The sequence below is a fragment of the Tigriopus californicus genome, chromosome 1 (assembly GCF_007210705.1).
Source record: "Tigriopus californicus strain San Diego chromosome 1, Tcal_SD_v2.1, whole genome shotgun sequence".
Taxonomy (NCBI): Eukaryota; Metazoa; Arthropoda; class Copepoda; order Harpacticoida; family Harpacticidae; genus Tigriopus; species Tigriopus californicus.
In genome coordinates, this window is record NC_081440.1 from 13,558,679 (window position 1) to 13,580,939 (window position 22,261).

Here is a 22,261-nt window from a genome sequence, read left to right on the forward strand (position 1 = left end):
AAAGTAGGGCTGTCGATTCTTGAACCCTTAGATTTCCGAAGTTAGGCGAAAACCACTGAATCTAGCATTTCACAGCTTTATTTAGTCACCTGTTCGACAGTATTTGTTGCCTGAACATCAACTCCAGCGTGACCAAAGCGAGCCTCGGTCTTTCAAATTGTCCCCCAAACAGCCAATAGTTTTTACACACTTACCAAGTGTTATGTGAGCTTCAACAATCATAACCTCCGATCGATTGTCATCCAGTCATCTCGTACGACTAATACCGTTTCTCACTTTTAACAACATCCGCCACACAATAATCCTCGTACCTTTTTAGCAATCCTTCCAAGGATTTTGACGTCATGGCAGGCAATTCATGTACTTAAGTGTGTGGAGAGAAGTGAGACTGAAAAGTAGTCCTCCATCCCAACAGAGGAGTGTGACGACCGTGACTCCCTCCGTGAGTGAAGAAGGCCCTGTCTGGACTACTGACCACTTAGGGTACATAACAAGCAGTGTCACTCAGGGATTATTACTCCGAGTCCATCATCATCTCCTTGGTTGGGCTTCCTGTGGTGGGTGGGCTGTCAATTGGCTGGGGAGGCGTGTCTGAAACCAACATCCATCCAATAACGGCGAGACGAAAACGACCCTCATCAGATTGATCATGGTCCAATTGGGGAGGATAGGGTCGACGATGGTTTGGTTTCTCGCATGGACTTCTTGGACAGGAGGCATTTCTCAGGTGATTGATGAAATTCTATTCAATGGAAAGCAATGGGGTCGGTAGGTAGATGATATGTGCCATTTGTTGGGTATGTTAGTGTTAAACCATGGTTTGGACATCAAGAAGGCTTTCAATTTGGGTAGACATTACTCTCCACGGATTGGTTGGGTGTGCATTGTGGTCAAATGTTAAAAGGTTGAGATAGAGACTGTGAGGGAGGTTAGGTGGCGAGGTTTGATTTGGTGGCATGTATGTATATTTCTTAAGTGTTAGTACACTTTTAATTGCTAAAATTGTCGTTGGAATTAGTTTGGTAGATTTTTTTACAAAGTATTTCATTTTTTTCTGGAAGATGATTGGGTCTGGTTTTCTCCTAGCCTCTTCTGGCATAGAGTTCCAAATTGAAGTTGTTTTTGACTCCAACGCTTTGCTGGACGTTTTCGTTGGGTGAGATCAAGTAAGGACGGTAGCTCCTTCTTGTTGCATTTGCATTCCCAATTCCCAATTCTCGTTTTACGGGCACTAACTTTATGGGATATGAAGGGGATATTTGAATGTTTCAAAGAGGAGAACCTTCTTGGTAGGGTTGTCAAGTTTAAAAAAATGGTCTCTTCAATTTTCAGGTTCAAGGCGCTCGGAGCCGATTTGGGCTGTTGGTGGCGGTGACTCCGGGTTTACCTGACCAGCATTTCTGTATCCGGTGGGTTTGAGGGACTTTCTTTTCATCGGACGCCTCTATTGCTCTCTACCTATATGTTTCAAGTCGGCTTTCCATTATCTCTCTCTCTGTTTTCAGGTATTATCCCGAGTTACACAATCTCACGTCCAATATCCAAGATGCCCCTCAATATGAGTTGAAAGATCTAACGGATCTGTCCTGGGAGGACACTTGCCCGGAAATCAGGACGAGTGACCCGCGTGCTGATTTACCCGATCTCACGCAAAAGGTGGCGTTAGTATCGGCTCAAAATGCCAGCGGGAATTGTTCCATTGCCGATCGAGCCCATATCCTCGAGGTAAGAGGACGAACTACCTACTAGCCAATATTAGTTAGCTACAGGTTAATACAGGTTCATTAGGAGGATTGGGTTTGTTAATACCAGGGCGGTTTTTTTTGACTTGATGGGTTTAACTGGGTTTTGGATTTGACGGGTGTGATTCAAAGCTAGACCTTTGAATTTGTTTGTCTTTTATTTTCATTCCGAGCCAAAGACAACCCCGACAACCGAACTGGTACTAAAACACGACTTCGTTAACATTACTTTTTAGAAAAAGTAACTCGATACCAATACTGGTTTTTGGAGTGGGATTGAGACGGTTTTTGATCGTCTCCCCGCTGTTGTAGGATTAGTGCTTTAGTCAAAGAAGTGCAGCAAATAAGTCACTGCATTTGAAGCGGAACCTTAAGACACCGGACAGAAAACCCAAAATTTACATATACGTAAAATATTTAGGAGTGAATATCAAAAAGAAAGACTTTAAGATTCCAACCACTTTAGTCCATGAAATCAAAACATTGCTCTTCCACTTTCGTTAATAATCAAATTACTGTCAAAGAACAGGAAGGTCATCGAAAAATAAGGGGAAAAAATTGAGAAAGGTTTGCTTTCAACCCGCCCGTAAAGACCCGCCCATGGGTGGATTTTGAGTTTTTTTTTTAATCCAATGGACGGGTGTTTCCCAACCCTGAATTTGAAACCGGTAAAAAGAGCAAAATCTCCCTTCACCGATGATCTTTATTTTCATGAAATTGTTTGTATATCTGGGAATTATGGAGCTTTTATTATTGTAAGACTCACCATGCCGTGGGATTGATTGCCGATGATTCCGTCCCCACCCGGTTCAACGCCTCTGAGCACACCACCAACATCTTCGTGACCGCTCTGTTCCACCCGGATACCAAGCAAAAACTCCTGGACATCAAGCAGTCCCATCCCAAGTCCAAATTCATCGTTTACGGTCCGGAAGAGGCCGAGCGCACTTTGGACGGGAGTCTCATTCTCATATTCTGCATGGCTGTCTTCACCGTGGGATTGGGGTCCTTGTGGTCTGGGTACACCAAACACAGCTTGTAAGTCGACATGCTTAGAGCATCTTTGTCATTGTATGAAGTGCTGAGATCCCTTTGTGTCCCTGAATTACATAGAAGACTCACGCATGAACGAAAGCTTCCAAATTCGAGCGCAGATGGAGCTCGATATGCGGAAGATGGCTCTGCTCCGGGGGATGGAGCCCATGTACCGGATCCACAAGCAGCCAATCAAGATCATAATGAGGCCATGTCTGTCAGCATCACGCCGATATGGGTGATTTTCTTCGTGTTTGGCATGTGTTCCATGCTCATCCTTTTGTACTTCTTCTTCAACTATTTAGGTGAGTTTTTCCCTTTTCCTCGTGAATGGGTCATGCTTGGCAATTATTATATAATAACAAATTTAAGAGAATAAGGAATCCCCGGGCACAGTATTTTTCCTCATTGCAACTTTTGCTTATTTCATGGGGAAAAAATACAACAGGGACATATATAGGCATTATGCAAATATGATTAGATATTCAAAGAAAAATATGAAAATGGTCAGAGCAATGAAATTGTTGACTAGACTTTGATGTTACAATCGCGACTGGCCTTTGTCCAACACAACGTATTTGCCGAAGTTTAGTATAAACTGCATTTAATGAGAAGACAGAAAAAGAGAATGAGAGAAAATGATAGTTTGAAGTGGTACATGCTCTAGAGTGAAAATATACCTATATACCGACATATAGAATGAAGAGTTCGTTTTATTTATGAAGAACAATTTCATATTTTCAATCCAGGGTTTGTAACCGAGGGTCACATTCCCAGTAGCGATTGGAGAGCTTGAATAGATACATTTTTTTCTTAGTCTTTTTTTAAATTTTAACTCAGTAACTGTTCGATAAACTTCAAAACACTGAGAAGACGCGTGTAAAAATGAGCAAAGGAACAACTAGATCAGATCAAGAACGAGATTGTATTGACACAATACTGAGCTAGAGTGTTCTCCATCTATATTTTCAGTTTATATCGTGATTGGAATGTTCGTTCTGGCCTCGATCATCGCCACCTATGCTTGTTTTGAGCCAATGATCATGTGGAGCTATCACGCATTTCCTTGCTGTCCCACGCTTAGGATCCCACGCTGCAATCTCTACTTATGTGTCATCAACATGGAGCTCCGGCAGTTCATGTTGCTTTGCGTCTCCGTGGGACTGTCCCTGGTCTGGCTTGTCTTTCGAAAGGAGGATTGGGCTTGGATCCTCCAAGACTTCCTCGGTATCATGTTCAGGTCTGTGCTATTGGCGAGCATTCAGACGTTAATGCAATCGAATTTGATCGATTAATAAACGTGTCGTTTTTTATTACAGTTTGAACATGTTGAAGACCCTCCGTTTGCCCAGTTTCAAGATTTGCACCATTCTCCTCAGTATTCTGTTCTTCTACGACATATTCTTCGTCTTCATAACACCCTTGTTCACCAAGGTGCGTCAGACGACCTTAGCCCTAATGATTATCAACCAGGTTTTCAATTTGTCACTCTTGATGCCCGTTCTAGAATGGCAAGTCTGTGATGGTGGAAGTGGCCACTGGAGCTGATACTGGCGAGCAGCTACCCATGGTCCTCCGAGTACCTCGATTGACTTACAACCCACTTCATGCTTGCTGGATCCCGTACTCAATCTTGGGATTCGGGGACATCCTTGTTCCTGGCCTGCTGGTCTCCTATTGTCACGCATTTGACCTCTTGCGAGAGACCCCCTGCAAAATCTATTGGGTCGTGTCCAATGTCTGTGAGTTCAATCCCTTGGTAGTATAGTTAGTTGTATGTCGTTAGTGATTGAGCTAGTCATCTTGTCCCGACCTCGTTTCACGCCTCGATGAGGTTCATTCACATCTCGCACTCGGAATGGAGGGAGAAAAACACACATCGTCGATGCCATTGAACGACAAAAACTTCGTTCGATAGATACGAGACCAAAAAAGAGCATAAACGATTGCAGAAAATCTGTGTGACAGTTGGCCAGAAATCCTGTTGCAACAACATTTGTATAACTCAAAACCCATACACACATGAATGAGAAGAACGAGGCGACGACGAAGACTTGATCTAAGAAAGTGGGTCAGCCACAATCATCTGCTTCGCATTCGAGCTCTCAAGGAAGCGGCGAGGGGGAAAATCTTTGTCTTCCCACATTATTCGCCCCCGAATATTAATTCCAAGATACATTCACTTTACCAACTTAGTCCCTTGGGCATTTCTTTCTTTTCTAGTCTACGCCTTGAGTTTGATTGCCACATTCATATCCCTCCTATTGATGGAGTCCGCCCAACCCGCTCTCCTCTACATCGTTCCTTTCACCTTAATACCCATGGCCACAGTGGCTGGTGTCAGGGGAGAATTCAAGGAGTTCTGGTTGGGAGACAAATTCTTTGATGAGGTGAGAATTCACTTTTAAATCGTGTTTTTGGAGATGTTTCGTAAAATCATTCTTTTAATTGGGTTCTAGGATGGAGACTTGGACGAGAGTGTTCATGATTGTCCGCCAACGATGGCTACTGATCCGGAATTGTCAGACCCTCCCGCTGTCAGATCGACTTCGGGCTCTTCATTAGCCAAGATCAAAACCAAGCCCAAAGAAGAAGATGTTCATCGTCTCATCGATTGATACGATACCATGGAGGTTCGGATTCTTGCCCGATAAAACTTTTTTGTGCGTTTGTGTGTTTTGCGATTTCGGTTGCAATTCTCGTGAAGTTTTCGAAATCATCTCCGTTACCCTGGACTAGCTTTTGGAATGAGTTACACGCTTTCCGAGTTACTCATGAGCAAGGTCAAAACGTCCTCCTCTTGTAGACACTTCTCAATGTCTTTGCTCATTGAAAAAAATACCAATGAATTAATTACTTATCGAACTTTGTTCCTTTTGGTTGGAAGACCCTTTAAACTAGTCAGAATTGGACACCCCACTGATATATTATTATGCGGCATAACCTAACGTCTAATCAATAAATAAAACTATACTATCTTTGGTTGTGCAATCGCATCACACAACTGGCTGTACTTCATTGTCTTTCACATCTCTGGAAAACTAACTGTTCAGCTCACCAACGACCTTCTTTGAGCACCTTGGTGGGGGACAAATTGTTAGGATTCGTCGAGAAAAGTTGTTCCTCGCTCACCTTGACCGTAATGTTTTTTTTGCACACTTTTCATATCGGTTCTTATTACAAGGTTGAATAGCATTCAGATTCGGGCCTTCACAAATAGTTCTTGGAAACTGGAAGCGAGTCTCAGTTGAGTATATATTTATATACACAGTAAGAGTGGACAGCTCTGCCAAAGAGGGTTTGATCATTTGACAATGCAACAGTGTTTGCTGATGGACAATATCATGCAAAATTACGAGGAAAACATTCGCTTGTATCTGATAGAAATCCGAGATTAACGAATGGGCCTTTATTCAAATATTCAAAGCTGATGTGATTTGATTCATAACTTGTTCCAGGATTCATTCTTCAATACTTTGTGTAGATTTAACATTGATATCGAACCGTCAAACTTTTAATGGAAACGTGTTCTTCTTTATTATAACTGAACATTTCCGAGGCAACTTTTTGAGTAGTTTTGACACCAAGGTTTAGCAGCATATGTTTTTCTACAGTACAAGTAGGCCTCGTGCGCACCTTCCTTTTCCACAGAGGAGCAGAAAATAACAAAAAAATAGTTTCTGGTGGGAAAAAATGGCGGTTTTGGGGTAGGAGTGTAACCTATTGAAACACAATACATTGGTTATACAAATTTTTCAAATTATAAGAAATGCCAGGTACACAGTGAAACTCTTGCAAGTAATTATTGCGACAATATATTAGGAAGAAAGTTTTTTGTGCTTTTCAACAAAAAGTAAGTTATACTCAATATCTAAAACCTTGTAAATTTTTTTTGCCATTTAAAATGTTATAAATTCGATCTCTTATAAATATATAGAGATAAATATCTCTTAAAATATAAAAATGCCATTAGGTTGCCAAGGGGTCTAATGCACCCGATAGAGGTACGATTGTGTTTCCTAGAGGGCGTGGGATCGTATCCTGCCCTCGCAAGAAACAACTTGATCCCAGAAATCGGTAAAATAAAGGCAAATAAATTAAGAAAGAGTAACTTTGAATTCCTAGGTTTTTAAACGAGGAACCAAAAATAAGGAGCTTTTTTAGAAAAAGACATGATTTTCAAAAAAAGGAGTTTTTTTCAAAAATGAAGGACGTTAAAAAAGAACAGGAATGTGAAATCTTTAGAGATGAAAAAAGGATATCAGTGCGGCATAAAATAAGATAGAGGATAAAAGAGAAACCAAGCCTGTACGAGTAAATGGGCCTGCACTCAAAATGTTCATAAGAAGTCCAATTAGATTGCTACGCCGAAATAATGCACGGTGACACATTACAAGAACTAGCTAGAAATCATCCAAAATGCCCGATTTTTTTCTTTGTGTGGTTAGTGTCTTGGCGAACAAGCTTTTCCTCCCTTGATGTTGTCATCTGTGAAAATGCTCAGCTTTTCTCTCTCGTCCAAGTCCGTGACATCATTGGGTGACCCTCTCCCCCTCTCTAGCCCCTCTGTTATCTATTGCGGACAATCTTGTGGGTGTATATCAGGCTAGTAAGAAAAGCCTTGCCTTCAACACCCAAAGCGTGTGGATGTGAATGGAGTGGCTGTCACCCTCCTCGCGTGGTGCACTTTTCGCAAGTCTCTTTGGCCGTTCAAGACGGAGCAGAAGTGGAATTAGGTCCTCAGTTGATCTCAAGACGAACAGTGGGGAAGACGTGTTCAGCGATTCTCCTAGACCCAGGTAAGTAGTATCTAAGATACCAAATTGCTGGTTGGCAAAGTTTTTTTTTCTATTATTCATTATAAATAATTTACCCATCGCCAATCTACTTTCAAATTTCAAAAACCTCAAGCTCAACACTGTTTGAGATGATATACATCACAAAGTTTTTTTTCTTCAGTAGCTTGTGTGTTGAGAAAGTAGGCAAATATTGTGCTTCTCATTTCATATTATGATAGACCACCAGATGTATATTAACGGAGAAGGGTGTTAACCATAAGATGTATTATTATTGTCAGCTACATTGAATCATCTTTCATGTAGCTTTCTTTTTGAAATTGACGTGTTAAAAACAAATGTCGCCAATGCCGACAGATTTAGGGACAGTAATTTAGTGTTTTCGACATGTGGTTCACATAAAAATGTCATAAACCCCAAGTTTGTAATAAATCTGAGTTGAATTCCCAACAAATACGTCTTATTGGTGAAGACATGCACTAATATGCCATTAAATTTTAAGAAGCAACTTTTAAGTCGCAAAGTCGTGATGGCTTTTAGCTAATATGGGACATCTTTGACAGAAAAGTTATCGTCGTTAATAGCCAATTATTTTGTCTCACAGATTATCTGACCCAAGAGTTTGCGATGAAAATTAATGTTTTCGTTAACCGGAGGTTACTTTCTTCATTCACCTAAATTAAACGTAACAAGTATGTTACTTTTGTTCGAGAAAAAGTCGACCTCCTATGGCTTACGATTAACTGTGTTGGCTTTATCCTTGGCTTTAAGGCACCATGGGGGGGGGCATATGCTTCTAAATCGGCTTGTTTTCTTCGCCGACGTTATGAAATGTACTTGATTGGAGTGCAGTGATAGTGTGGCACCATTCTACAGCAATTGTATCATGGCTTGAAATTTCAAGGCAGCCATAAAAAATATCCTCGATTTTTTCAGGCTGGCCCCACTTGTAGCAGGTTGGACATGCAGTGTCCTGCTGGTGGGGAAGTCATCTCCTCCCCGGAATCAAAATGACCAGAAAAAAGCACCCAGGTCAGATCCAAGGTATCACCAACCGCAAAATAAGGATGAGGATGATGTTAACAATGAAGAACTGGAAGCTATCCACGCTAACAGGCCTGGCCATCGTGGCCACGGTCCTCTTAGCATTCAGTCCCTTAGTAGAGGCAAAACCTGAGGCCCAGCCATTGCCAAACCCGGACGCCCAACCAGATCCAAGGCCCAAGGCACAAGATCCAAACGGAGAATACAACTACGAAGACTATGGCGAATACGGAAACTTCGAGGGAGACTATTATGGTATGTGAATAGAAAACAATCATCAGGCAAGAGCAACTTGAAAATCTAGTATTCGGTTCATCAGAATACGTACATTGCAGTACACGAGGGATAGGCCCATTTTTAGTATTTTTTACTTCATGTCCTTCACATCTGGAAATGTTATAAGCACATGGTGCAAACGGTCGCTTTAGCCTACCCAGCATGGTGATCATTGTGAGTGTAAGTTTTTGACTCATTAAGAGATGAATTAAAACGTCTGAAAATGTTTTGTTTGCATTGATTGTTGATTGAAGGTTTGTGGTGACAAATACTCGTGAATAAACAGTTCCCTTCGCCGAAAGTACAATAAGTAGGCCTTTCAAAGTCGAAATTTTGAAACTCCAACAATGAAATGGAGTGGCTATGTCATATTTACACTTATATGCAGTGTATTTACCTCTGTAAATTTAGCTTCTAAGACACGTGAATTGTCAGTAGACAACAATTTCCATATGTCTGTCATTCAAGGTTCATTTTAATTTATTTTTCAAACAAGCAGAACAATATGGAGAGCAATCAGGCCAAGTTCCACCAAACAATGAATATGACACTGACGTGGTTGGAGTTAACCCCTGTGCTGGGGTTCAATGTTTGGCTGTAAATTGCCCAGTGGAGACCTATACCCCTTTCGGAGAGTGTTGCCCTGTTTGTCCCCAAGGGTTCTCAGAACCCCAAGAAACTGTCCAACCTTCCTACCCATCAGAAACTGAAGAACAAGAATATGGACAACCAGAGAGCGAAACACCAACAGAGGTTGATGCAAACAGCGCCCCTGGGCCTCGCGGAGGTCCTGGTCGGCAGGGAGAGAGTGGAAGACCGGGTGAAGTCGGCCTTCCAGGAGTCCCGGGTTACCCTGGTGTGCCAGGTATGCCAGGACCACCAGGGCCACAACCAAACCTAGAACCCTTCATTAGCCAATTGCAACAATCTGCTGGAGGCGAAAAGGGTCCTTCACCAGATCCATTTTCATACATGCAAGCCCAAGTGGGACCTGTTGGGCCACGAGGGTCTACAGGTAATGTAACGCTTGCAAATTGTGGTGCGCACTAGATGTACCTCTAGGTGTATTTTGATCTATTCTTTAACCAGGCATGCAAGGACCACCAGGGCCACAAGGGTTTCAAGGACCCCAAGGAGAGAGTGGTGATCCGGGACCATCTGGACCACCTGGTGCTCTAGGACCAAGAGGATTGTCAGGACTTCCTGGCAAAGATGGTGAAAGTGGACAAGATGGGGAGCCTGGAACTCAAGGACCTACGGGGCCTCCAGGAAAACGAGGTTTACCTGGAATGCCTGGCCTTCCAGGTCCGAAAGGTCATCGAGGCTTCCCAGGTTTGGATGGAGCAAAAGGAAGTATTGGCAGCATTGGAGAAAAAGGAGAATCAGGAGGTCCAGGTGCAATGGGTCCACCAGGTCCAATGGGTCCGGCAGGTCCAAGAGGAGAAAGAGGAAGGGAAGGATCATCTGGTCCTCCAGGTCTTCGGGGCATTGATGGGATGACAGGTCCTCCAGGCGAACCAGGCTCCATAGGGAAACCTGGGCCACCTGGGTTTCCAGGAATTCCTGGTTCAAAAGGAGACATGGGAGCTACTGGCCCCAAAGGAAGCCCAGGACTGCAAGGTCCTCGAGGTATGCGATTTTTAATAGAGACTCTTGTACTGTAAGCAAATCAATAAATGCCTATGCTCCAGGTGATTCTGGAATACCTGGACGTCCTGGGGAACCAGGCAAAATGGGGCCACCCGGGAAGGATGGATTTAATGGAGAAAAGGGAAGTTTAGGATCACCTGGCGCGCCAGGTCCTCAAGGATTTCCGGGACCAAGAGGGAGCCCTGGCTTGAATGGTAGCCCAGGCCCTCTTGGTCCAAAAGGAACAGCTGTAAGAAGGAATTGCATACCTGGCATAAACATGTGTTTGAGAGAAAGGGTTTGTTTTTAAGGGACAACCTGGCCGTGATGGACCCAAAGGAGAGAGTGGAATGAAAGGAGAGCTCGGTCAAATGGGACCTAGAGGTCTACCTGGACCAACTGGATCTGCCGGAAGAAGAGGTCGTAGAGGAATAAGAGGTCCAGCTGGACCTCCTGGACCTCTTGGAGAACCAGGCCCGCCAGGAGGACGAGGCATGCCTGGAGCAGATGGTCCAGCAGGACCAAAAGGACAGTCCGGAGACCGCGGAGTTCCTGGATCTGCAGGGCCGAAGGGTAAACATGGAGACACGGGAAGGCCGGGGGCACCTGGTCTTCAAGGCCTAAGAGGAGCACCAGGTAGAATTGGACCAAGAGGGCAACCAGGAAAGATTGGACCTCGTGGAGAACCTGGTGCTGATGGAAAAACTGGCGAAGTGGGGCCACAAGGACTCCAAGGTCTTCCAGGTCCAATGGGTCCTCCAGGCGACAAAGGTTTAATCGGCCCTCCTGGTCAAGATGGAAATCCAGGGACACCTGGCAATCCAGGACCCCGTGGAGACCCTGGAACAGACGGTTTAACAGGGCCTCAAGGCCCACCTGGACCAACTGGACCATCTGGTGAAAGAGGCACTCCTGGTCCACCCGGACCAAGAGGGTTTCAAGGAATGCCAGGAGCCACTGGCAAGGATGGTCGAAATGGAAAGGACGGAGAAGCAGGATTGCCTGGTAGAGCTGGGCTTCCTGGTGAGCAAGGAAAACAAGGCTCACGGGGATTCCCTGGTGAGCGGGGAGCCATTGGTGGCCCTGGAGCTCCAGGTGAACGCGGTGAACCTGGTGGTCCTGGTCTAGATGGTCCTCCGGTAAGGAATAAGCATTTCAATCACTTTCCAACATTTCTAACATTTTGCTCGTATATTCTTGATATTGTAGGGTGACATTGGTCCCAAAGGAAATCCAGGTCACAAAGGTCCACCAGGCTTAGTGGGTCTTCCGGGTCAACGAGGAATGCCTGGTCCTGCAGGTTCTAAAGGATCCTCAGGAGTTCAAGGTCCTGTTGGTCCTGGTGGACCCAGAGGAAAGCAGGGAGAGCGAGGTCTACAAGGTGTGACAGGTTTAGTTGGCCCACCTGGCGAACCTGGAGCACAAGGAGATCCAGGATCCCCTGGCCCTGTAGGAGAAACCGGTGCTACCGGAATGATTGGCGAACGTGGTTCCCCAGGACCACAAGGAATGCAAGGATTTCCTGGTCCACCGGGCATACCTGGAATGCCAGGTGTCAAAGGTGGCCGTGGGCTCCCTGGAGCCAAGGGTGATCAAGGGAACCCTGGATCAGTCGGTGGGCCTGGGGCTCCTGGCCCGTCTGGATTAACAGGACTCCCTGGTTCCAAGGGCGCAAGAGGTGAACCAGGACCACGAGGAGAATCTGGAATGATGGGACCTCCAGGTCGACCAGGCTTAGCTGGACGAAACGTGAGTTCTGAACACTTATTTGATTATTTTGGAAATTTGAAGTTTCAACCCCTGTTTCACTGGATGTGCAGAGCTTGGTCGGTTTATGACGATATTTCATTTCTAGGGTGAGCCTGGACGACAAGGGCAAATTGGAATGCCTGGAATTGCAGGCATTAAGGGATCATCCGGAAGCCGGGGCTCTCCTGGAAGAACAGGGCCAAGTGGACCCCCTGGAATGCCTGGTGCTGAGGGGCCAAAAGGTGGAGTGGGATCTGATGGACCTCCTGGTCCATATGGAAATCCAGGACCTGCAGGCCCCCCTGGAGATAGAGGATCGCCAGGTTTACCTGGTCCCACAGGGCCAGTTGGAGGTATGGGCCCACGTGGTACTCAAGGAGAACGCGGAGAATCAGGACCACCAGGAAAGGAAGGGGAGCAAGGACCAACCGGTTTACCAGGACCTCATGGTCCCCCTGGAGTACGAGGAGAGCGTGGAGAGCAAGGACAAACTGGCAAACCAGGAGCACCTGGATTAGGTGGAAGGCCTGGAGATAAGGGACCCCCTGGATCTGCTGGATCCATGGGCCCTCCAGGTGGGCCTGGACTTCCAGTATGTAATTTCATTACTTATTTGCACACTCAACGCTAAACTGAAAGTTTTTCCACGAACTCTTTCTAGGGCCCACCAGGTAAAACTGGAAATTCTGGACCCCCAGGAGAAAGAGGAGACAGAGGAGACTCAGGACCACCAGGCATTGTTGGACCACCGGGAATGATTGGTAAATCTGGCCCCCCTGGATTGCAAGGCCCTCCAGGAGAGGACGGTAAACATGGAATGAAGGGTTCAAAGGGACACAGTGGATTGATTGGGCTTCAAGGGCTTCCTGGCCCAACGGGCCCCCCTGGAGACAAGGGCCCCCCAGGCAATAATGGTACCCCTGGAACTCCAGGAGAGCCAGGGCCTCGTGGACCACCAGGAATGGATGGAATTAGTGGCCCTCCCGGCCTTCAGGGACCCCCAGGGCCAAGAGGTATGAGTGGTGATGAAGGCAAGCGTGGACCTCCTGGAGAAAGAGGAGACACTGGTCCACCCGGGCCGCCAGGACAAAGCACCGGGTATGATGCAGCAGCTCTCGCAGCTCTTATGAGCCAAGGCAACACTAAGGTAAATTTGCTTATATAATATTTTTGATGCTAAGGAAAAAGTTTGAACAAAACCCAAAATTGCAAATCCTACTTTTTAGGGCCCTGATCCATTGGCAAGTGATCAGCCACTTGGCATTAGTCCAAAAGATCTGAATAATGAGCAACAAAAACAATTGGTCATTCAAGCATATCACAAGCTCAAGGAGTCTTTTGCCGAGTTTGCCAAACCAGAGGGTAATCAAGAATCTCCTGCCAAAACTTGCCGAGAACTGAAAGTGGCCCACCCTAACAAAAATAGTGGAGAGGTAAAACGCTTATCATGAGTTAATGAACCGATCTTGAACTAATCAAACATTTTTTCTTCTGATAAGTACTGGGTGGATCCCAACGGCGGAGATCCTAAAGACGCCATTCTAGTGTATTGTGATATGGAAAAGAGGGCCACGTGTCTCCAGCCTAAGCCGATCGTCACGGAAGAAACCACAGTTGAGACAAGTGAGAAGGAGGTCTGGTTCTCTGACATTCCTAGCGGGTTCAATTTGAATTACAAGGCGGACAGCAACCAGATCACCTTCCTTCAAATGCTCTCTACCAAAGCCAGTCAAAACATCACTTACCATTGTTCCAACTCTGTGGCTTTTTATCATGCCAAGCGAGATCATTACCGTAAGGCGGTGACCCTAATGTCGTGGAACGACCTGGAAATCCGTCCCAGGGGCAAATTTAGATATACAGTACCTGTGGACGAATGCCAGGTATGACTGACCCTATGTTATAAATCACTTTGTTGTTAACTAACCTTTAGGATTAGCCAATCTTGAGATCTGAACTTGGGCACTACTTTTACTTCAGCACGAAAATGTGGACTGGGCTCAGACGATCATCAGTATGAAAGACACCAAACCTGCCCGTCTTCCCATCCTGGATGTGGGCATCCGTGACATTGGAAACTTACGTCAGAAGTTCAAGATTGAAGTGGGCCAAGCTTGCTTTGAATAAAAAGACAACTTCGACAGCTTTCAGCTTGTCCTTCCGGGGGCCCGAAAAATTCTGGTCTTGGTCATCGAATGGGACGTCCTTCAGACGAAAACCATCTGAAAACACATCGGGAAAGCAAAACAACCAACATCCATTCAAAGCAAAAGAATCATGGCCATCCCAAGTTCAAGGCTAGGTTTTTCGTCCTCCCCAAGGACTCGTTTGATCTCAAAAGTTCAACCTCATTTAGGATTCGACCGAGTTTTTGTGCAATTGCGGTGGACTACAAAGTGAAAGAGAGAAAAAGCGACCCAAAGTGGCATTGAAGATGGGGTCTGAATCCTTGTGTTAAGTGAACCCTGTTGCTCAGACAGGTAAAGACTGTAGATTAAAGAAGTCGATCCACAAAATGATCACAAAAATCGTCTATAATATTCTTAATGTTAATATTTGTTCTTTGATTTAAAAAAAAGATATGTAATACTATTTCTCAATCCACATGTATTCACTATGTGTAAGTCAGATGTTCGTTATATTTCACAAAAAAAATCTGATCACTTTTCACTGCCAACTATTTCTGCTCAATGCCAGCCAGACATTGGATTTTTAAAATTTCATTGTGGCATCCTTCGCTCTTCAGTTTTCACCACTTTTCCGCCTTCACTGCCATCAGTAAGATCTCTACAAGTTGACCCACTGCGTTAATTGATTCAAAATTCTTACTCCTTGATAAAAAAAAAAAGTATGGAATGGCTTCAATAGTTCAATTAATCCCCTTCTCTTCCGCAACTATAGCTTTTAAGCCACTTACAGAGCCTTTGAGCCTGACTCCTACCCTCTATTTTTGTGAACGATTATGATTGTCTTTGTGTGATATACCGTGTCAAATAATCATGTTTAGTTGATAAGAGGGCATGATTTGAATCTCGTGTCATGTTACGTTCAATTGAGTGCAATTTTATTAACATATGGGCATTGTCATACTACGACTGTTTCAATTATCATTTATTGAATTTGACAATATATTATAACAAGCAAAACATGGATTGTATTTATCATCCAAGTAATTGTAAAACGGGGCGAAACCGTTCTATCGGCTTAAACACATGAAATACCGTTTTTTGCAAAAGCATTACAATTAATGGTAAGCCAATCAAGAGAAAAAGCAAGACATACTCCAAATACACCTCGTTTCTTACTGATAATGAGCGCCTTAAAAAAATCGTTGACCGTACAACAGGAACACCAAAGTTATTTCTTCAGTAAGTGACTCAAAAAGATGAATTTATTGTTCAAAAGTGTATGTTGATCAAAAAATTTATTTCGTTGAACAGCAATAAGAATAACAATATTGTATATCTATGTTTTGTTTTTCGAGAAGAAAGCCAGAGAATGAAACGTCAAGAACAGCAAAAATACTCCACTAGGTTCACGCTAAAGGGTAATGAATATTATTCACGGGTTTTTCCTCGAATAGTTACTTGCTTCCACCCTCCCTGCAAAGGCACAATCACCCCTCATTTAGATAAAAGCATCAATACTCTTTTCTCTTTCCCCACTTACCCCGACTGCAATATCCCATCCAGACCCAAAAAGGTTTCCAGGCGTGATTCCACTTCGCCTCGCCTTGATCCCACGAACCTGAGCCACGCCTTGAAGGGCATTGGCCAGCCCATTGACTAAAGAGCTGGACGATATTCCATCTAATGTGGCCCAAAGTTCACGACCGTGAGCTGAAATGGATTTGACCTGATCGGCACACACCAGATGCCAACAAGTTCCCTCAGGGAACACTCGCGTCACTTCCATCCTTAGATATAGTTTATTGGCTTGATCTAAGACCCAGACCAAGTTTTCATGACCCACCGACACCTGTCGCAAAGCGGATCCAGGGGAAACGCCTGGTTTCTGTACTTGAAGCCAAGTTTGACCAGAGGGACACTCTTGGGAGAGGCCAATTCGAAAGTAGGCGTGGCCGTCATTTCCAATGGCCCAAAGCTTCCCGCCCTCGCCCATGCTAATGCTTTGGAATGGCACGTCACACGACACATGGGTCCAAGCTGTGCCCTCAGGGCATCGAGCATGAACATTTTGACGGAGTAAGGCATCTCCATTGGAGGCGATGGCCCACAAATCGACGGCATCCGTTCCAGGGCGATTCTAAAGGTAAAAGAACATGTTGCAAGTTTATCAAAATTTGGGCCTTGTAATTTGACACTTCATCCAAGTCCTCAACTATTTGAAATCTTCAAAACTCTACGAGGACCATATTTTCTTTTTTTTTTTTGACACACGTTTCTCAACAATATTACTTGCAACTTCTGGCATGCCTTACTTGCATGGTGACACAAATGAGTTTTGTAGATCCCAGACATTTCCAAGGTCCGTGCGTTTGAAGGCGACATTTCCTTGTCCAACGACGCCTTCTAACATAATCCGTGAACTTCAATTTTCCATGGTATGAGGCCGGGAAGTCAGTAGCATATTGCCAACCATCGTGATCTAGACCTCCTGGCGTGGTGTAATCGATCAACCAATCCGATATCCATTGCCAGTGAAGGGAAGGTACTTTTATACTTTCCTTGGGAAGTGGAATCTTTCCAGTCCGATCGCTCCATGCATTCCTAAACGAGGAATTTGGACGAATCATTTGAACAATCATGACACAAAGAATCATCACTTATGACATCATTACCTGTCGGTGGGCAATAATCCATTGGCAGTGAATCCTGTGACCGGGTTCCAGCGTTGATTTTCGTAGATGTACATGTATTTTGTGTCCTCAATAGGATTAATGCCAAATTTGCTACTGGCAACACCTTGGAAATGAGCTCCTCCCCACCCACCAGTGTAGACCCAAGGAACAGAGTCATATCCCAATGCCCAAGTCACACCCACTTGGCTGGAGGTGATTTCAAGGAAGTGACCTCCGCCCAGAATTCTCCAATACATTTTATTAGGTGGAATCACCAACTGGAACAGAAAAATTACCAATGCCAAGGAAATCAGTTTTTCTCAATCTTACTGACTTACCGATTTGGAATGATAAACTGCAGATTTAGGAACGACATCGCCTTCCAACCGGAAATGGGTGACGTCTTCTGCTTTGAGCCGATGCTTGAACTTGGCATATGGAGTGCCATTGACGAAGATCTGGAAACCGGAGGAAAAGATAATCTAGGTTGGCTCTTAACACTTGTGATGTCTCATAGCAAAAATATCTTTACCAGGAAGTGTGCAGGCTCGGCTTTAATTATGACCTGCACGGTTCGTCCTTCGATAAACATTTGAGATCCATGACCATCCTCTGAGATGACAGCTAAAGGAAGTTTTTCTTCTTCCCCCCAAACACCGGACTTCTTCGAATTCAATACAGTATGGCGAAGCTCAATTCTAGGATTGAGGTGCAAGGCGACATCTGAATCCAAGCCCGGTTTGCCCGTCTGAAGATTGATGGAGAATCTTTTGCATTGCTCCTTCACCAGAAGAGTGAACGACATCACGGTGCCCGGAATGAATCCGTTCTCCAAGGACCTGATCAAGGGCAGAGTTTCATCCTCGTCGATGGCGATTGTCTGACTGAATTGACCATCCACTTTCTTGATCTCCTGATCAAAACCACCTTCCTCCATGACTTTGGGATCGAAAACAGTCACTTCTCCTCGGGCTGTCACGGAAAAAGTGCTTCCTTTGGAAGGTGGACCGTCAATTCCCCGAACCGAATTCATCCCTGCAAATCATCATGGCCGAAATACAAAAAAAAGTAAAAAAATATGTTAAAAACACCACACACGTACCATGGCATATTTCCCGTTGCCACTCTTCAAGCTCTAGATCTCCACTGAACTTGATTTGAAGAGGTTGAAGAGTGAGACTTCGTTTCGCTGTGTGAATGGTCAAAGTCTTGTCACCACTTTGGCAAACGCATGTAATATCAAACAAAGAAAGGTGTTCCTGAAAAGCAGGTAAAAAAGATTATACTTTTGATTGGCAATGACCAATTTCATGAAATGAATCAACGCAACACATCAGCCACACACACTGTAAAAGGAACAAAACAACTACCTCTACTTCGCCATGCATTTTCTTGTTCGCCAATGCCTAAAGATTTCAAAAAGTAGTTAATCAACGAGAATAATTTGCTCAGACAAGAATTGAGATCGCCGTCGAATCGGCCAGCCCTACCTTGCTACGTTTCGAAGTTCCAAAAATGGAGAGCGTTCCAAAGTCAATTCCTCCTTGGGGATTGCCCGTTTGTTCCAATTCAACCATAGACGATTCCCATTTGGCTCTCGTTTCTCCACTATGAGCTTTGACCATGGCCTTTTTGATCCAGGAAGTACGCTCAATGGGCGCGTTATAATGCTTGAATGTGTCAGATTCAGAGATCACCTGATTCTTATCCCTCAATTGCTGAAAATCATTTCAATCCAGCCTTGTTCCAAGATGCTTTTAAGTGAAGTTGCTATTTTCACTTACCTGCAGAATGTTTACCCTCCAGGATTCCCCGGCCAAACTTAACTCTGAAGAGGCCACTGCTGCGTCCACTAACCAGGATTTCGGAGGACCCTGTTCCATTTTGCAGCTCCCTGCCGTAATCCACACCCAATGGGGCGTGTCCACGTTCAATCCCGTGTCAAAAACGGCGTCATCAAAGCCATAGCGATCTTCACGATCCAGGATCAAGTCACCAGATACAAGGCTGTTGGATCTTTGCACTTTGGCCTGGGCTTCGTTCTTCTTCTCTTCCTCCATGGCCTCAGCTAACTTTAAAGCGGCCACATCCTCCATGGCACTTGCATACATGCTCTGATTCACTGGGATCGCGGCATTGTTGTCTTCCTAGTGGGATTTGCAACAGATTGGTGATGAATTCCAGAATAGGTTCTTAAAGAGTTGATTTTGACCTACGGTTGAGCTAAATGCATCCTCGTCTTTGGGAAAGTGTATTTTATGGATCTCTTCTCGCACAGCCTTATTAGCTGCCATAGCCAGGGGGGCTCCCAAGACCGGAATTCGACCTAGGGTTCGTCCAGCCACGATTCCGGCCGTTTGAGCGATCACGTCTTTCGTGACCGACTCACCGATTTTCGATGCTGTTTGTTTAAAAAAAGTGTTGCTTGAACCTAAAATATCAGCATGGATTGATTTAGATTTATGACAGTAGAATCAACATTCTTTTGCTTTATTACCAGAGGCAACATTAGGCCTAATGTCCGGACTTTCCTCGGGAATCTTGGCAAAATTATCCGAGTACACAGCAGCTGAGGAGTTTGAGGAGGCTGTACTCGATTGACTCTGGCTTCGAGGACGGATAGGCGTGGCCGAAATCGCCTTCCAGGTTTTGCCCGACAAATCGGAAGGGTTGACACCGGTTCGGAGCACGATCTGGTGGTCCTCGTCATCCGTGATGCCCATCACTTGATCGCCCGGACCCAAAGATAACATTTGGAGCTCACCCACCATCTCAATCCATTTGGAGCCTTTCGCCAGACTTTCGCTATCCTTGGCCGATGCCGCTCGAATGCCATTGCGGAACCAAACTTGGCGATCCCGACTCAGAGCCCATACCGCACTTTCACCCACACAAATATGCGAGAGTTGGGAAGACGGATCTGGGCTTTCCACTTCGCTCCAAACCATACCTACAGCACTCGTCAATGAATTTAAGATTTCGTTACTCTCAAATTTAGAACACTCACCAGTGGGGTTGATCCGAGAAACGCCCAAGCGAACCAAGGCTTTTCCATTCCACGTGACCGCCCACACCAATCCGGACGGAGAGACCGAAATTTGACTGACCTCGCACCTATCCAATACACATGCCCCAAAGCTTGTATCAACGTGTTTGACCTTAGGCGGTTGCAACCTAACCCGTCTCACCCATTCGGCGTGGTAATATGGAGCCATCCGGTGCCTTCCGGACAATTGGATCGAACACCCTGACGCACAAAAACTCGACCCAAGACAGTCACGGCCCAAACCAGCGTCTCGTCTGGCTCTCCATTGGGAATCTCTTGCCCACCCACGGACACGTCAATAAATGGCTCCTAAGATTGGAAACATCATCATCAATGATCATCATTGATTTCTTTTACGTGCTCATTCAACTCATTTACCTCGGACACGTGTTTATGAATGGCGGGCAAGCTGGCCCAGGAATTGGTTGCCGCATAACGTCGATATCGGATCCATTTGCGACGTCTCACGCACGAAGTAAAGCCCTTTTTGGGGCTAAAATCGCTGGGGAAGTCAATGCTATACGTCCAAGCCTAATTGGATTACCAACTTGGTTATCAAAGTCAGGCTCATCAATGCGATCACTCTGCATGATTATCGGACTTACATCCTTGTCCAGGGCTTTGCCGTTGAAGTGGGTATCCACATACCACTCGCCCTCCCATTGCCAGGCCAAACTGGGTAGCTTGATTTGATCCTTGGGTTTGCCCACCAAGCCATCTTTCGAAGACCAGTTGGGACGATCTGTGGGCAAAAGGCTGTTACAGAATCCATCCACCGGATTCCAACGCTGATTCTCGTAGGTATGCTACACAAGAGAGAGACCAATTTCCGTTAAACGTGCTCGATTCACGATGGATTATTGCCCATGATCAATCACCTCCTGGACGCGAATGGGGACTTCGACCCCAAAGACAAAGACGTAGATCTGATGGTCACCGCCTAAGGCCCACAAAGTGTTGCCTCCGCTGGAAACCCGCTTGAACTCCAGACCCACATAAGGTAACTCCAGCCACTTGGGCGAATCTATCCCCAGATACAACACCCGCCCACTGGAGTTGACCCCAAATAAGGTTTGGTTGGGGATCATGATGTTTTAAGCTGAGCTCATGATGGAGCGGGTCCTCGGATTAGATGCCAGTAAGAACTACGAACCCACCCACCTGAGGATGATTGAGGACGATGGGTTTGTTTGTTAACTTATGTACTGTATTGAAGGACTAAGCTGGCTTTCTTGTCCGTCCCTCACGGTCCCTCAGCTATTGGCTGCTCGGCCAACTAGCAGGCCATAGCAGGCATTCATTTTGTCTAGAGTTTGTCTTCCCTTGTCATTTTCTGTCCGATCAGCTGTTCCATTGAAGGGCTTTCAAACGTTTGGAGGAAACTCTTTGTAACACCCTGGTTCAGATGTGGATAAATCAAGATAAAAGATGCTCAAGACAAATATGCGATCGTAAGTTGAGAAAGTAATGCTGATGTAAAGACAATGACCAATGCGATGAATTTTCAAGGATTCTTTTTTGTTGATTTTTGGGGTGAAAATCCACCAAGTTGGCATAAGATGGGGTGTGCATACAGTAGACCGTACTCACATTTGTGGAAATAAATTATGTTGTTCATTTGATTCGATGTCTCGCTTCCTTTTATTTTTTTTTTTAAATAGCTTTAGTCGTGCCACTTTTGATTGTTGCGTGACATGGTAAGTACTAATTTATGTGCTGGCCTTGATACTGTACTCAACGAATTTAACACATTTAAGTGCATATTTTTTTTTTCAACTCGACGGCTTAAAAACCTCACATTTTCCACAAATATATGGCGTAAATCGAATACAGGGTGGAAGGAAATCCAGGGTCACATTTGAAGATATTTCTCCACAATTCGTAATTGCTTGATCATAGTGAAACTAACGTTTTCATTACATGAAGAGACACTAGGCTTCTAAATAGTTCCTCGTAATGAGATGAACATTGGGTTTAATGCCATCAAGCAAGTCTTTGAGTGAAGAGAGACATTTTTATAAGACACCAAAGATGGCCCTCAATTTTTAAGCAGTCTTTTTTCTTTTTTTTAAATCCTCACTCAAAGATGTCGTTACTTGGAGATTAGGAGATGCCAATGGTTCAGAATCAGATTTGAAGAATC

The 22,261-nt window shown here is 44.8% G+C and overlaps 3 protein-coding genes across 4 annotated transcripts; 2 read left to right on the forward strand and 1 right to left on the reverse strand.

Annotated features, from left to right (window-relative positions):
• Positions 1-713: 713 nt before the first annotated feature.
• On the forward strand, positions 714-5,755 carry LOC131893276 (signal peptide peptidase-like 2B; the record flags this gene model as incomplete). The annotated part of the gene is given in 10 exon segments (XM_059243261.1): positions 714-727; positions 1,333-1,409; positions 1,506-1,725; positions 2,503-2,780; positions 2,856-3,082; positions 3,750-4,017; positions 4,097-4,211; positions 4,285-4,519; positions 5,001-5,167; positions 5,237-5,755. Coding segments are annotated over 10 exon segments (1,760 nt in total), but the record flags the coding sequence as incomplete, so codon positions are not given.
• Positions 5,756-7,447: 1,692 nt separating this feature from the next.
• LOC131893190 (collagen alpha-1(I) chain-like) lies at positions 7,448-15,417 on the forward strand. Its single transcript, XM_059243164.1, has 12 exons — positions 7,448-7,576; positions 8,510-8,872; positions 9,393-9,908; positions 9,983-10,522; positions 10,585-10,772; positions 10,834-11,661; positions 11,732-12,271; positions 12,378-12,863; positions 12,933-13,418; positions 13,498-13,704; positions 13,771-14,154; positions 14,252-15,417. Exons 2-12 carry the CDS (start codon positions 8,584-8,586, stop codon positions 14,396-14,398), a joined length of 4,611 nt encoding a protein of 1,536 aa, XP_059099147.1. The 5' UTR covers positions 7,448-7,576; positions 8,510-8,583; the 3' UTR covers positions 14,399-15,417.
• Positions 15,418-15,678: 261 nt separating this feature from the next.
• On the reverse strand, positions 15,679-21,391 carry LOC131893201 (tectonin beta-propeller repeat-containing protein 1-like). 2 transcript variants are annotated; one of them, XM_059243174.1, is made up of 17 exons: positions 20,997-21,391; positions 20,724-20,924; positions 20,497-20,649; positions 20,261-20,427; positions 20,080-20,186; positions 19,570-20,022; positions 19,289-19,503; positions 18,857-19,219; positions 18,563-18,790; positions 18,443-18,478; positions 18,175-18,331; positions 17,605-18,107; positions 17,411-17,530; positions 17,073-17,350; positions 16,713-17,001; positions 15,941-16,537; positions 15,679-15,873 (listed from the first exon to the last, which is right to left on the reverse strand). In XM_059243174.1, exons 1-17 carry the CDS (start codon positions 21,204-21,206, stop codon positions 15,829-15,831), a joined length of 4,122 nt encoding a protein of 1,373 aa, XP_059099157.1. In that variant the 5' UTR covers positions 21,207-21,391; the 3' UTR covers positions 15,679-15,828. The 2 variants fall into 2 exon arrangements, with proteins under 2 accessions (XP_059099157.1, XP_059099166.1); XM_059243183.1 differs by lacking the exon at positions 18,443-18,478 and having other exon boundaries at positions 20,997-21,390.
• Between the last annotated feature and the right edge of the window lie 870 nt (positions 21,392-22,261).

What these genes read in the sequence shown, in the direction of transcription:
- LOC131893190 (XM_059243164.1), top strand. Translation starts at nt 8,584, where the DNA reads ATGACCAGAAAAAAGCACCCAGGTCAGATCCAAGGTATCACCAACCGC. An exon ending in AGGACTGCAAGGTCCTCGAG is followed by an intron (nt 10,523 to 10,584) that starts GTATGCGATTTT and finishes CCTATGCTCCAG; the next exon opens with GTGATTCTGGAATACCTGGA. An exon ending in TACCTGTGGACGAATGCCAG is followed by an intron (nt 14,155 to 14,251) that starts GTATGACTGACC and finishes CTTTTACTTCAG; the next exon opens with CACGAAAATGTGGACTGGGC.
- LOC131893201 (XM_059243174.1), bottom strand. Translation starts at nt 21,206, where the DNA reads ATGATCCCCAACCAAACCTTATTTGGGGTCAACTCCAGTGGGCGGGTG. An exon ending in TTCTCGGATCAACCCCACTG is followed by an intron (nt 20,023 to 20,079) that starts GTGAGTGTTCTA and finishes CGAGTGCTGTAG; the next exon opens with GTATGGTTTGGAGCGAAGTG. An exon ending in TAGGCCTAATGTTGCCTCTG is followed by an intron (nt 19,504 to 19,569) that starts GTAATAAAGCAA and finishes CTGATATTTTAG; the next exon opens with GTTCAAGCAACACTTTTTTT.